Here is a 14,651-nt window from a genome sequence, read left to right on the forward strand (position 1 = left end):
GTAACAAAGTCCAAACGCTGGGGAAGAGGAGAAAGTATAAAGCTGACAAGCTAAAGCCTTTGAGAAAACAGTTGCTATTTCCCCACATATTTGTTCTGAGTTTTAAAACTCACAGGCAGAAGACCATAAATGTCTTATTACTCTGAGTGTAGATTTCACTGGACATATGTTATTTATATTTGACTGAAAAAGTAATATATGTTTATTATTTTTAAATTTTGAAAGTATGCTTCTTCAGATTTTAAAAAGTATATTCTAGGGTAAGCATTAGCAAACTTTCTTGAAAGGACAAGATAATAAATATTTTCAGCTTTGCAAGCCATATGTTCTCCGTGGTAACTCCTCAACCCTGTTGTGTAAGAGCAACCTTACACGATATATTGTAAACAAATGGGCATGGCTGTATTCCAATAATTTTTTTTTATGAGAACAGATAGATGGTTGGGCAATAAAAAGGAATGAGATACATACTGACATGTGCTACAATACAGATAAACCTCAAAAAAAGTATGGTAAGTGAGAAAAGCCAGCCACAAAAGACTATGTATTGTGTGATGCTATTTATAGAATAGGGAATATCAAGAATAAGTAAATCTGTACAGGCAGAGAGTAACTTAATGGCTGCCAGGTGCTGGGAGGAGGAAAGAATGGGAGTTACTGCTAATAGGTACACACTTTCTTTTGGTAAAATGAAAACATTCTAGATTATGGTGATGGTTGCACAACTCTGTAAAAGCATCCAATTTTACGTTTTAAAGGGATGAACACTTCATGGTATAAAAATTATACCTCAATAAAACTGTTCAAAAAAAAAGTACGCAAGGGACTTTCCTGGTGGCACAGTGGTTAAGAATTCGCTTACCAATTCAGGGGACATGGGTTCGAGCCCTGGTCCGGGAAGATCCCACGTGCTGCAGAGCAACTAAGCGCATGCGCCACAACTACTTAACCTGAGCTCTAGAGCCAGGAGCCACAACTACTGAAGCCCACATGCCTAGAGCCCATGCTCTGCAACCAGAGAAGCCACTGCAATGAGAAGCCCATGCACCGCAACAAAGAGTAGCCCCCGCTTGCCTCACATGCACAGCAACAAAGACCCAGCACAGCCAAAAATAAATAAATAGATAAAATAAATTTATTAAAAAGAAATTGTACACCAGATTTGGTCTGTGGGTCAGTGTTTGCTGACTTCTGCCCTACAGTAATTCTGAACTAGAATTATTTAAAACTTCATTTTGAGGATAATACTTTTCATTTTTTCCTTTCATTATATCTTTCTTTTTAAAAATATCTTTTATCCAAATCCATTCCACATAATTCTTCCACTGTTGTGGATATCCAGGGAAAAGGCTGGTCCTAGAGAAGAGAGCAAAAGCAAAAGGCAGAGTTCTCAGCTGGCCAGTTATCACTTAATGTGCTACAAAGAACATATGGTTTATTCCGTAGTGGAAAGGCCAGTGTGAGAGTCCATAGAAAAGATTCAGAAAGCTGTCCTTTAGAACATGGTATATATTCTTCCCTACTTCAGGATGGAAACAGAAGGAGTTTAAGAATCTTGGGCTAGTGGGGCAAGAATTATGCCAGGAAAGCTTGGTTCAGACATGCTGAACCTGGCCCTGACTACCGTGTTACCTTGCTTTACCTTCTTTCTCACACTGGAGCCCTTGGTGTCCTGGAGAGCAGAGGCATCCTTGGAACCGATCACACATCTCCCCATTGGTGCAACTGCACCTAAGCTTACAGTCTGGTCCATAATAACCAGGCTGGCATGCTGTAAACAAAGACATCAAAAACCAGCGTTAAGATAGGGAAGGAGGAAAACTCAGGCTATAGGTGGCTAGTTTTACTTCTTTTCTCCAAGCTACCAAGTAGTATTATTTATCTGAATTACCAAGAAGTTAAAGGGTTGAGGAATTCTGCTTCCAGGACAGTTGAATAAGCTCCTATCAGGTCACCCTTCTCAAAAATAACAACTCTATTTTAAAAACAACTACCTGAAAGCACTGAAGAGTGATGGGAGGAGGGACAGAGGGGACCATGCAGGTTCTGAGGGGAACTGAAATTTGGAAGATGGGAATGGTGTGCTCCCCATTTTTCAGCTTTTAGTCTAATGGTTGGTACAGTTGACATTATGTGGGGAAGCTAGGACCCCAAAGAAAACCTGTAGTCTTACAGACAGAGGAATCTTAGAGGACAGAGTCAAAGCAACTACAGCCTCTGGAAAGTGAGAGGGAAAATCTAGAAAGGAAGAGCCAGAGGGAGGAAGTCCCAAATCTTTGGCTGACCCCAGAACCACACATGTTAAGTGCAGACTTGAAGCAACCCAGCTAAGGCTAAAAGGAATGAACTGGGTTTGAGTTGATGCCTGAGAGTCAGAGTTTGCAGTTTGAGTCTTGCCAAGCTGATTGCCTGATAGGACATAATGAAACAAAATCAACATTCTTCAGAGAAATATATCATATTCCAAGTCTCCTCAATGTAATATTCACAATGCCCAAAATACAATCAACATAAGAAGAAATGGAAAAGTCTGACCCATTCCCAAGGGAAAAGAAAATCAACAGAGACCAACCTGGATGAACCAGATGTTGGAAATAGCAACTACAATAACTATGCTCAGTGAAGTAAAGGAAAATATGCTCACAACAAATGAAACAATTAGAAATTTCAGCAGAGAAATATAAACTCTAAAACATAACCAAAAAGGCACTCTAGAATTGAAAAACATAATATTTGAAATAAAGATTTCACTGTAGGGATGTAGCAACAGAATGGAGATGACAGAAGAGTCAATGAACTTAAAGCTAGATCAGTAGGTATTCAGTCTGAAGAATACAGATAGGGAAAAAGAAATAAATGATTGGAACCTCAGGGACCTAAGGGACAATATCAAAAGGTCTAACATACATGTAATTGTAGGTCCAAGGAAGGAGTCTGGGAGAACACTAAAATATCTCAATTCATAAAATCTTAGTGATTTCTTGAGCCAGATGTGGGCTGGGATGTTAATAAAGGTACTCCTATAAATCTGGGTCTAGAGACATATTCACCATGAAGTTAATGAAGCTTATGTTCTAGACTCCTCACGTGCATGTATCCCTTCTGGGGCCTAGCAAAGTTTTCATATATGCACATGTTTTTTAAAATTTGTGTATGATTTTTTAATAGTCTTTAAGGAGGAACTGGATCTACCCCTACTCGGAGGCACCTTTTACTTTAAGGTGTACATTTCTGAGACCATGTGGGATTCCTCTACAGCTAAGGCTCCCTCAGTGTTCCACAGGGGGCAGATACAGCATTTAGAAGGAACTGAGTGAGGTTTTGCAGGTAGTTGAAGCTTACTTTTGTGTAACTCTCCTCTTTGTCCTCTTACTCTAAGCCCCTAGAGCTATGCTGTCCAGTATGGTAGCTGCTAGCCATGGATGGCTATTGAGCTCTTAAAATATGGCTAATCCAAATTGAGATTTCAAAGACTCAGTATGAAAAGAGGAATGTAAAACATCTCACTAATATTTTTTCTATTGATTACATGTTGCTATGGTAATATTTTTGATATATTGGGTTAACTGAAATATTACAATTATTTCAACTGAAATATTACAATTATTTCACCTGTTTCTCTTACTTTTTTAATGTGGATACTAGAATAATTTAAATTACATACGTGGTTTGTTTATATTTCTACTGAACTGCTCTGTCCTAGTGCACTGTTATCAAGTGGCTGGAGACCCCATCACAGCTCCCAAGAATGCCAGATGTGGAAAAAGCTGATTTTGTGAGGCAAATACTGAAACACCATTGAGCTCTGCCTAATTCACCAGATTAGCATTCATTAGGGAAGGTCTAGCATATTTGGCCACAGGTTCATGTTAAGTTACTGTGTGATAGTTGATGTGAAAAGCTTATTGGAAAGTAGATGGGAAACACATACCTCTGAGCTTCACCAAATGGGAAAATATATATTAAAAAGGGTAGAAGGAATCTTCGAGTAGGTGAAGTTAGTACTGCTTGTGTAAGGTCCACGGAAGATAAGACCTTAACTTCCTCGATTTTCAAATCCCAAATCCTACCTGGATCTGACCTAAAAGCAATGATATTTATGATGCACTGAAGATAACAAATCTTCTATGGGTTTCCAACTCAAAGTGTGGTCTGAAAACCAAGAGCATCACCTCGGAGCTTGTTAGAAATGCAGACCCTCACGCCCCAGTCCAGACCTATGAAATCAGAATCTGTTTTAATAAGATCCCCAGGTGATGTATATAAGGAGCACTTTCTATGAGGTCCAGAGTCTTAACATGAAAGCATAATTAACTTTGGATGAAGATATCTTTGATTCAAAACCCTGTAATTCAGCAATAGACAGTTGAGTGAGCAGTCCAGGTATGTCCTAAACAATGATTTCCAGCAAGCTGGATCTCCTTGATATACCTGCTAGAACCTTTTCTCTTTAGGGGTGTGACTGGTGCCTACCTTCATTGCACTGCAGACCCTTCCAGCCTGTGGCACAGGAACACCCATAGGGGTCTGGGAGACAGAACACATAGGACTTGCATCCCTCTGGTCCACTACACCTTTCTTTACAAGTTCTGCCAAACGTGTGCAGTTCACAAGCTGTGGGTGAGAAAAAGATGATTCAGAGGCAAATAGGCAGCCCTTTGAAATGCAAGATTCTTCTTTTTAAGGGTCTCTCCTAGACCAGTGAACATGGAAAATAATCCAATGTAAGCTGTGGAATTGTCAGTGTAAACACACCCTTATGGCCCATTTTAGAGATAATGAAACTGCCTCACAGAGAGGACACTGCAGGCACAACCCCCAGTAGTGCAGTTTGCGTACTGCACAAACCTAGGGAGTGGCGTTCACATCATAGATGTCGTAGATTTGTACACTTATTACAACTTTTCAGTGGTTGACAATAAAGAGCCTTTAAGAAAGGGCACCTTTTTGGAATTTACTCAAAGGTACCATATGGGCTCACAGAGGCCATTTAGCTTCCATTCTCAAATGCGTCCAGATCTAAAAATTCTAGCTCCGGCAACAATGGCTTTTTAAATCCACAGGTTACTCATCAAGCATTTTTGTGTGTGTGTGTGTGTGTGGTACGCGGGCCTCTCACTGTCGTGGCCTCTCCCGTTGCAGATCACAGGCTCTGGACACGCAGGCTCAGCGGCCATGGCTCACGGGCCCAGCCACTCCGCAGCATGTGGGATCTTCCCGGACCAGGGCATGAACCCGTGTCCCCTGCATCGGCAGGCAGACTCTCAACCACTGTGCCACCAGGGAAGCCCCTCGTCAAGCACTTTTGACTTACCCTTCTCACATGTTCTCCCCATGAACCCAGGAGGGCAAATGCATTCTCCAGTATCTTCGTGGCAGATCCCATTGTTCATACAAGCAGTGCAGACACGGTTACATTCACGTCCCCACTTCTGAGCTTCACATCCTTTTTTTTAAGGAAAACAAGACTATGGTGAGTGGAGCAACTTCATTCCCCAAAGCTTTATTGAGCACCTGATACATGTTAGTCATGTGAGTGGGCACTGGTGAACGAAGATAAATAAAACACAATCTCTGCCCTCTAAAAGCTAAGAGTCCAATGTGGGAGACAGACATGTGATAGAAAATAATGATAACGACAAAGACAGAAGTACCTAATTCTGCCTTAGGGTTGGAATAGGGCATAAATGAGGGCTTCTCAGAGGAGGTGGTATGTGCGTTGAATCTGCAGGACCCACTAAGTGACAAAGAAGATAAGGTTGGAGAGCGTGTTCTGGGCAAAGGCTAGGTCGGGAGGAAAACACGGCATGTTTGGAGAGCTGCAGTTACGTTAGAGACAAGAGCAGTGGTTTTCAAAGTGTGACCCCTGACGAGTAGCATCACTATTACCTGGGAATCTGTTAGAAATGCAAATCCCAGACTCCCATCAATGACCTACTGTATGAGAAACTCTGGAGGTAGCCTAGCAACCTATGCTTCACAAGTGTTTCAGATAATTCTGAGGCATGCCAGAGTTTGGGAATCTCCAGTGTAAACAATGTGGAGAATAACCCAAACGGGAAAAGAATTTGAAAAAGAATAGATCCATGTATATATGTAACTGAATCACTTTGCTGTACACCTGAAACTAACACAAAATTGTAAATAGTTCAAGATAAAATAAAGATTAAAAAAATAAAGAATGTGGAGACAGAAGACAGCTAAAAGGGGAAGCAGGAGCTAGTAGCCCCCAAATATTTTTCAGGTAGAAAACATATAAGAAATGAAGCAAGATACAAAATTGAAAGTACAAGAATGGTAAAATGCTTCTAGATTCATATTTCCTGGCTCTTTCTCTCCAGCACTTGGTGATTTCAGATTGTTATTTAGGATACCTTCTGATAAGGAAAGCCCAGGAGGAGCGGGGTAGGGTGACCCTTTGTGGTCAGGAATTTAGTTTAATTTTTCTTCTGAAAGGAACTAATGTCTTTGTCCCTGAATATTAGTCTCACGGTGGTAAACTTGGACCTGTGCCTACAGCTTATAATATTTTTGGCAAGAACTCCTAGTTATCAGTATTTTCTCTAAAATAATCAGGAAGACTGTCAACACAGACCCAGGCTTACAGGCAACCACTTAATTGATAAAGCTACAAAATGTCTCAAAGCTAATATTTACATGCCTTAATATATAAAGGGAAAAATACTTCTTCACAATTAGTGATTTCTTGAGACCAGACCACAGATTATCTTCACATGATGAAAACTAATGATAGCAGACACTGGAGATGAAAGGGGTTCTCCTGTTACATTAAAGTATGTCTCTAACCCGGCACCGATCTGAAGACCTGTCCCAGCTTCACTCCTAATCCTGGGAAAGAGGAAGGGATTAAGCTCAAGGAAATACTTAAGGTGATCTCTTAGGGATGCAGAAGGCAGGAAAAGAGTTCCTTGATAAGCAACAAGTATGCAGTTAGGCTTCTGTTATTTTCTTCAAAAGCCTCGTGGTTTTGTATTTTAGGAAACCATAGATCCGTGGCATACAGAGAGAAATCTTATAAACTTAAATGTTTTCGAGAAATCTTTTGCCATGGAGAGAATTTACGCCGAAAAGAAATCCTACACATATAACCAGTATGATTTTTAATACACATCTTTAAGCACTGACTATTCCTAGGGTTCAAATGTACCTGGAGAGATACCTTACAGCTATGAGAAATGGACAAATGCCTTCAACTGTACCTCATTTTTTAGTAAACATCAGAGGTCAAATGGAAGGAAGTACTTTTAAATAGGATGGTTGTGGCCCAACTCAAACTTTCTTAGAATGATTTTAGATATTAGCAGTGCTTCTCAAACAGTTTTATTCAAATAAGAGCCAAAGAGAATAAATATGCTTCTGGCCATCTGAAAAGGAGACAACTTGGAGATCAAAATGTGTTTGAAGTCTTTTGCTTTATCTTAAAACTTCAGGGAAATTTAAAATTCTAATCTATGATAAGTCATGTTTGTTTTGTCATTTAAAAAAAAAAAAGCTTTAAACCTTTTACCATATATCGACATTTGATGTTTTTGATATTGTTGGAAAATCTGCCAAGTTAGCCCAGACTCTGAGTGCCCCTGGTACATGGCGCTATATCACACTGGAGAGACCATCTTAATGAAATGAATGCAAATTGTGTCCTTGCCAGTCTGAGAGTAGAGAGGAATGAAAGGGGATTTCACCTGCCCAAACTAGATGAACCACACTTTTCATATGTCTATTGTCATATCGCAGTATCTGTTTATCTATTTATGTATGTACCTGCTCTGCTTGGGAATTACCCCAGGGACAGTGATTCATCTTATTATCCTTGTATTCTCAACACCAACACAATGCCTGGCAGAGATTTATAATCAACACGGATTTGTTGCATGCATGAATGAATGCATAAATATAATGCAAAGCAAAATAAGTACTCTTCACAAGTTAGCGATGCTAATCATTAGAGGAATGACAGGGCATCCCTAGTACTTAGACCTGAAGGCCTGAACATTTAATCTCATGAATACCTAACATAATCGGAGAAAATTCAGGGCAAATTTTTTGCTTTCTATAGATCAATTTTTTGTAAAAACCACTGGTGACAGTTACTACCCACTTTGATAGTTATAATGGGGGAGAAGTTTACACCAGTTCTAACTCTTGCATTTTCCAAACCTGAAAACAGAAATCACATTTGAGAGTTAAACGATCTGGAAAGTTGGGATTTACAGGAGACTTAATGTTTAACTAGATATTAGGCCAACCCAGAAGGCCCAACTCATCTCCCTGTAGCAGACACCTTTGGGGGACACTGTCCAGCTCACAGTGATTACCATTCTGTATGTAGTATGTGGCTCCACCCTTGTCTATAGCTCACTGGTCTAGGCGAGTAGATACCTGACACGTGTCTGGCCAATCTGATTGTTCATCCTGAGAGTTCAGCATTTAGAAGTAAAAGAAACATCACTGAAGCTAAGTTAGGGTCATGGTAGCATCCTAAAGTCCACCCTCCCTCCCCGGTGCTGAGCCCCAGATCTTCCCTGGAAGATCTTTTCTGGAATTTGCTTATCAGCTTTTCCATCAATTTTTTAAAGTCTTCAGTATACTTTCAACTAATCCCTGGTTTTTGCTTAAGTAGCCAGAGTCAGTCTCTGCTACTTCCAACTAAAAATCCTAACAACCACACCATCACTTACTCCGGACTATTAGCCTGGTGAAGGCCGAGGTGAAGAGGTTTCCTCCTATGTACCTGGCCGAGTACACTCCAGCATCCTGGGGCTGAGCATGAGGCAGATGCACTTCTAAAATATCAGGTACTTCATGCCGGGGCACTGAATGGATGAAGGAACCTGTAAGGGAGAAAAGTGGAGAACAATGGGTCACACTCAAACACTGCTGTTTCCTTGTCTGCCCCCTCCACTTGATCAGCTTTCCCTGGCCTGATACAGAAAATGTGCTCTAGCATATTAGATGGGGGGAGAAGAATGAAAAGGCTGAACTATCGAATGCGCTCCCAAAAGTTGAGAAAAGTATGGTGTTGGAGCAGATAGGTTAGTCTATAGGATCTACCACCAAACAGATGAAGGTGAGGGTAGCCTAAATTTTCATCTTCTGCAGGGAAAGGCAAACCGACAAAGCTGGGGAAAATGTCAGGTAAACTTGCCAACTAATCAATTGAGAGATAACTAGAATCACTACTCCAACCTGTAAGTCATTCATCCACAGAACTCAGAAGAGTCTCCATCAGTATTTCAGCGGCATCAGGCAACAGCCACCAGGTGGTGCCAAACCGTAGTCAGACCCAGACAGATTTTGGGCAGAACCACTGCCAATTGGCTTTCCAGGCTCACTCTGGTCATTTCCTTAGCCTTGCAATCAAACAGCATCCCATTTTACATGGCAGAATTTGAGACCCCACGTATTACATCATGATGGGATTTTCTTGTACGTTCATAGTTCATATTGTGTATTTGTAAATGTACAATGTAGGTAGGTGCATTCATATATGTATAAAAATCTCCACTTTAATTTACTTAAGTAACCAAACACGTTACCTAAGACAGTTTCTATCATAGAATCTGATTAGCTTGCATCATAATAGCTTTACTTCAAATATCTGCCCCCAAGACTGCAATAAGATAATGACCCAGTATGTTTTATGCTATCTGATGTCTCATACAACAGTGTTGGAATGACACAAAACACATACTCACCGTTTTTGTAAATCACTGCATCTTCTTCTTTAATCAATACCTTTTTGAAAGATATGTTCACATTATCTCCTCTGTCCACAGTCATAGTTAAAGTAGCTGGTAGGAAGGAAGCTTTTAAAAGAGAGAGAAAAAACAAATGAGAAAATGAGGTTATATATCTTTTCCAGGAACAAATGAACCTTGAATCAGAAGATGAGGCCTATTGCTTGGCAAGAGTCAGCTGGTTTTCATGAGAGCTTAGAGAGCTACCCTGTGAAGGCAGAAGATGCCTCTGAACCATGCTCAGAAGGACCTGAGCTTTAGGTACATCTGCTTGTTTTCCTCAGCGCCTGCTGACCTGGGCACAGTGCCATGGAAGACTCTCACACAGATACCGTGGTGCAGATAGTGACATGGGGCGGACCCAGGAGAGTGGTGGAGATCAAAGAGCACCGTGAGCCCTGGAATTAGACAGTCCTGGGCTTAAGGCCACCCTCTGCCACTTACTGAACCTTTTTTTTTTTTTTTTTTTTTTGTGGTACACGGGCCTCTCACTCTTGTGGCCTCTCCTGTTGCGGAGAACGGGCTCTGGACGTGCAGGCTCAGCAGCCATGGCTCACGGGCCCAGCCGCTCTGTGGCACGTGTGATCTTCCCGGACCGGGGCACGAACCCCTGTCCCCTGCATCGGCAGGCGGACTCTCAACCACTGCGCCACCAGGGAAGCCCTACCGAACGTTTTTGACCCAGTTATTTCACCTCTGAACACCTCAGCTTCCTCATCTGTAATTTAGGAGTAAAAGTATTTACCTTAAACGGTTGTTAGGAATAGTAAATGATGTATGCCAAACCCCTGGGTGCTTAGAAGAGGTTAGGATCCTTCCCAAATATAAACAAAGGCCACACCGCTGTGGTGACACGTGCAGTGTGGCCATGAGTGGCAGGGAAGGCAGGCAGGGGACCTCAGGGGCCACTTTCCGGGGCTCCCTCTCACCTGAGGAGGCGCTTCATTTAGCAATCTAACCGAACAGCTCTTGCTCTCTGCGACATGCCCTTAGGCTCCTGTGAGAACTATCTGACCATTTCAGGCTGTTGTTCCTTTCTCTGTGGTTTGTTTATATTTTCTGCTCCTTTGTGTGAAGATTGTTTAGCTGACCGTGGGACTTCTCGCTCAGCATTGTATTCTGAAAAGGAACTGAGATTCTCCACTCGGCTCAACTCCAGTGTGGCTTTACTTTTTCCCCATTCTGTGGTTTTTTATTATTTCAGACTTTGCGCCTCTTAAGCTCCCTGTTTTGGGTGTCGGAACACAGTCACACCAGAGTTCCCCTGCCGCCCAGCTGGCCACCTCCCACATTCATGACTCTAGGTGTATCGTTCTCTGCTGAGGACTAACAAAGCACATCCACAAGCCAGCCTTGCACCTTGGGCTTCCTGATGACACAGGAGTCTGACTTGTATACACAGTACGCATAGACTGATAGTCATGTGACTCAACTGGATCATGAAAACAATAAGCCCCTATTGACCAGGCATTGTTCTAAGCACTTCACACATATTTAATTTTCATAATATCTCTAGGAGATAGGCACTACAATTATCCTACTTTTACAAATGAGGAAATCAAGGTCCAGAGAGGTCAAGTAACCTGTTCAAGATTACACAGCAAGTTCACAGGAGAGCCAGGATTTGAAGCAGGTAGCTCAGCTCCAGAGGCCTTTCATAGGTGATATAACACCTTCTTTTATAAATGAGATAGCTGAGGCCTAGGTTAGAAGATGACTTGCTTGAGATCATTTGGATTGATTAATTAACTCACAGACCTTAACTATGAACACAATTCACTTATTCCTTAAACGGTGGAGAAGAAACTAGAAGGTAGTAAAAGTTATAAACAAAGACACTTCTCATGGATGAAAAATAATTGAGCTAAATTTCGGTTATCTCCTTTAATTTAATGATAATTAAAAACTGAGAGTAATAATGTCATTTTATGTCCATTGTTATTTTGTATAATTTCATAACAGCCCTGTGAAGACCAGATATCCACAGTCTGTCAGTGTGGAGATGGAGTTAAGGGTGACCAAGTCCCTTCCCAGTGCCTCCTAACAGTAAGTGTGAAAGTTGAGACACAAACTCAAGAGCTCCACACTTGTTCCAGACATCGGCCATCCAGAGCCATCCTACTCTGGGCCCGGCATTCTTACCTCTCACTTCCAGCCATTCTGAACTGTACTCAGTCCCTCGAACAGATCACGTGATCACTCACGTCCAAGTCATGAACTTTCTCCCTTCTCTTCTGCTCCTTCCTTTCCCCTGTGTCTCACCAAGTCCTCCTCATTCATTGGTCTCCACTTAGATGTCACTTTCTCCAGGGGCCTTACACAATCCTGGAGTCCAGGTTAAGTGCTGTCATACTGCCCTACATATACCCTGCCCTTCCCCATTACCGCCCCACTCATACTAGGCTGAGCATTCCAGGAGGGTAGGCTCATGGCGGTTTTGAAAGGCAGCACAGGGATCAGACCCAAGTTTACCTTCCCAGGTCCAACACGGGAAACCAGGGATATGAATGCTTCTAAGTTACAATAGTTATAAGACTTACCTATTAATATGAAATCATAATAGTCCTCATCAGATATGCATTTGGTAATGACTAAATTACATAGCAATGTATAGAAAATTGCTTAGGGAGATGTCAGGCACATAATAAGTATTCAGGAAATGTTAACTTCATTGTGTTGCCCATGTGTGGCACGAACAGAGGTTTAAGAATACTTGTGGAATGAAAGAATAGATGAATGAATCTGATTTCAAATTTTCCTATTTTCTTCATACATTTAACATGCTCATTTGAGTTATTTAGATACAAATGGCTCCTCTCAGTCAACTTCACAAATCATGTTTGGGAAATTGGATGTTCTTAAAGCAAAGTCATTTCTCAAACAAAAAGAGGAAGAAAAATAACCTAGGTTTCTTCTGATGGAACACTCTGTAATAGATCTTTGGATGTGAAAACGTTCCACACTTCATTTATACCTCCCTACCCCCAAATGCAATGTGCAGGGAGGTTTGAAAAAACTGCTTCTGACTTTTTTGGATGATGCCATTGATAAAAATCCCTTTGGCCATTTGGAGTATGTGAGCCAATTTAAGCTGTGTTTTGGCACATCTCAAATGGATTTTCCACTTCCTCCCCAGATGCACGAGTCAGCAGCAAGCAGGGATATAGTGATGTTTATCCTATCCTGCTGTGTCCCTAGGCAGGCACTCCTGAGTTCCCATGATGTTTTACCAGGGAATTAAGAGCGTCATGAAGACACAGTGTTGGAGGTTTTCTTGACTCACCATAAAGAATAGCACTTTCCTTACACCATATTTCAGCCATTGGATGGTCAACAAAAGAAAATCAGTTCAAGAGCTTGAGATGATGCTGTTATTCAAGTACAGGAGAGAAGGTACTTCCTATTTTTCTATTTTGTCTAAACCTCCATAATTATGTTAAAAGATGATATTAACATTTTCCACAGTTGAGTAGCAAAATTAATAGTCCCGCTAAATTACTGCTCATTCCAAGGCACTAAATAATGACAATTACTGAACATTCACTGTGAGCCAGATAATGTTGGTGATTTCATTTGATTCTCAAACGTACGTGGTAAAATCTCTATCTCCATTTATTTTTGCAAATGAGCAAACTATGATTTCAGGTAAGTAACTTGCGCTGGGTTATACCAGCGGTTGCAGAGCTAGGCTCAAACCCATGTCTGACTAACCTCCACTGCCATATCTCTGTGCTCTAGGTTGCTTTGGGGGGCTTCAACTAGAGTTGTTGTACTTTATAAAACAAGCGCTCAGAATTGGGGTGGGTGGTTAAAGTAAATGAGAGGGTATAGAGAGGGTAGTGCAATAAATACAGACTCTGAAGCCAGACCACTTGGCATTAAATCCTATTCCCACTATTTACAAACTGCTATTGTTATTATTATGTAAATTGTCCTGCAATGCCTCACTTTACAGTGAGCTTTCAGGCACATATCTACTGTGTAAATCAAATCTTACACTCATGGGAGCTGGCTTCTTGTATATACCATCTTACTCTTATTTAAAACCTAGGATGCTTTTGAAGATATTATTATACCCATTTCACAGATGATGAAAAAGGAGACCAAAAGAAATTGAATAACTTGCTGAAGGCCGTACAGCTGCTAAGTGGTAGAGAAGAATTAAACTCAGGTGAAGTTGAGTCTAAAAGCCATCTTCTCTTCACTGTTCCTCACTATCCATGCCTGCCTTAGCCTCATTTAACTGAACTTAAACTATGCTTTACCTGTGCTGACCTGGGCTCTCACTTTGGAAGGATCATTACGGTTGGTTTTTGATTCCCAATATTCTGTTTTAATTTGCTCTACGGATTCTTATTTATACATTTTCAGGACAGCCCAGAAAGGGCACTTCTCATGTCAATCCTGTGGGACCATTGGGGCACAAATCTCAGATCATCTTCATTCAGAATGTGGGCATATCAGCAGAAGGACATAACTCTTTACACAAGTCAGATCCCAAATGACACATGTGAAAAATAACAGAGCCGACTTTTCAGCCACGATAGCTTTGGCACACCTCACATCCCTTTGTTCAACCTCTCTTCCCTCATCAGAGAGCTGCATTCCTGGGAATTTCTGTTGTGCACTGTTCCCACTCGCCTGATGCCATTTAAAGGTGAATGTTATAGTTTTGCTAAGAGGGCCTTTTCCCTCATTTGTGAGGAATAATGATTTTATCACTTTGATCTTAAAACGAGCTTGCTGCCTTCAAATTTTTAAATTACACCATTAGCAAATTCAAAGAAATATTTTCAGGTAGACCCCAGCTAGGGGCTGACTCTAACCCCTTGCTACTCAAAGCTTTTGTGGTCCTCAGCCCAGCAACATCTTATCCCCTGGAACCTTGTTAGA

The 14,651-nt window shown here is 41.3% G+C and overlaps 1 protein-coding gene across 2 annotated transcripts in view; it reads right to left on the bottom strand.

Annotated features, from left to right (window-relative positions):
• The window catches only part of LOC308611605 (angiopoietin-1 receptor), a 66,603-nt gene that overhangs the window by 43,002 nt on the left and 8,950 nt on the right, over positions 1-14,651 (bottom strand). Inside the window, exons 2-6 of one of the 2 annotated variants that reach the window (XM_081260325.1) lie at positions 9,717-9,827; positions 8,700-8,852; positions 5,315-5,446; positions 4,474-4,614; positions 1,643-1,771 (exon numbers count right to left, since the gene is read on the bottom strand). In XM_081260325.1, the coding sequence (XP_081116451.1) occupies positions 1,643-1,771; positions 4,474-4,614; positions 5,315-5,446; positions 8,700-8,852; positions 9,717-9,827 (666 nt within the window). Of the gene's footprint in view, positions 1-1,632; positions 1,772-4,473; positions 4,615-5,314; positions 5,447-8,699; positions 8,853-9,716; positions 9,828-14,651 lie in introns of those variants that run through there. The other variant, XM_081260326.1, reaches the window with a different exon arrangement.

The sequence above is a fragment of the Mesoplodon bidens genome (genome assembly GCF_964165515.1).
Source record: "Mesoplodon bidens genome assembly, contig: HAP1_SCAFFOLD_618, whole genome shotgun sequence".
NCBI lineage: Eukaryota > Metazoa > Chordata > Mammalia > Artiodactyla > Ziphiidae > Mesoplodon > Mesoplodon bidens.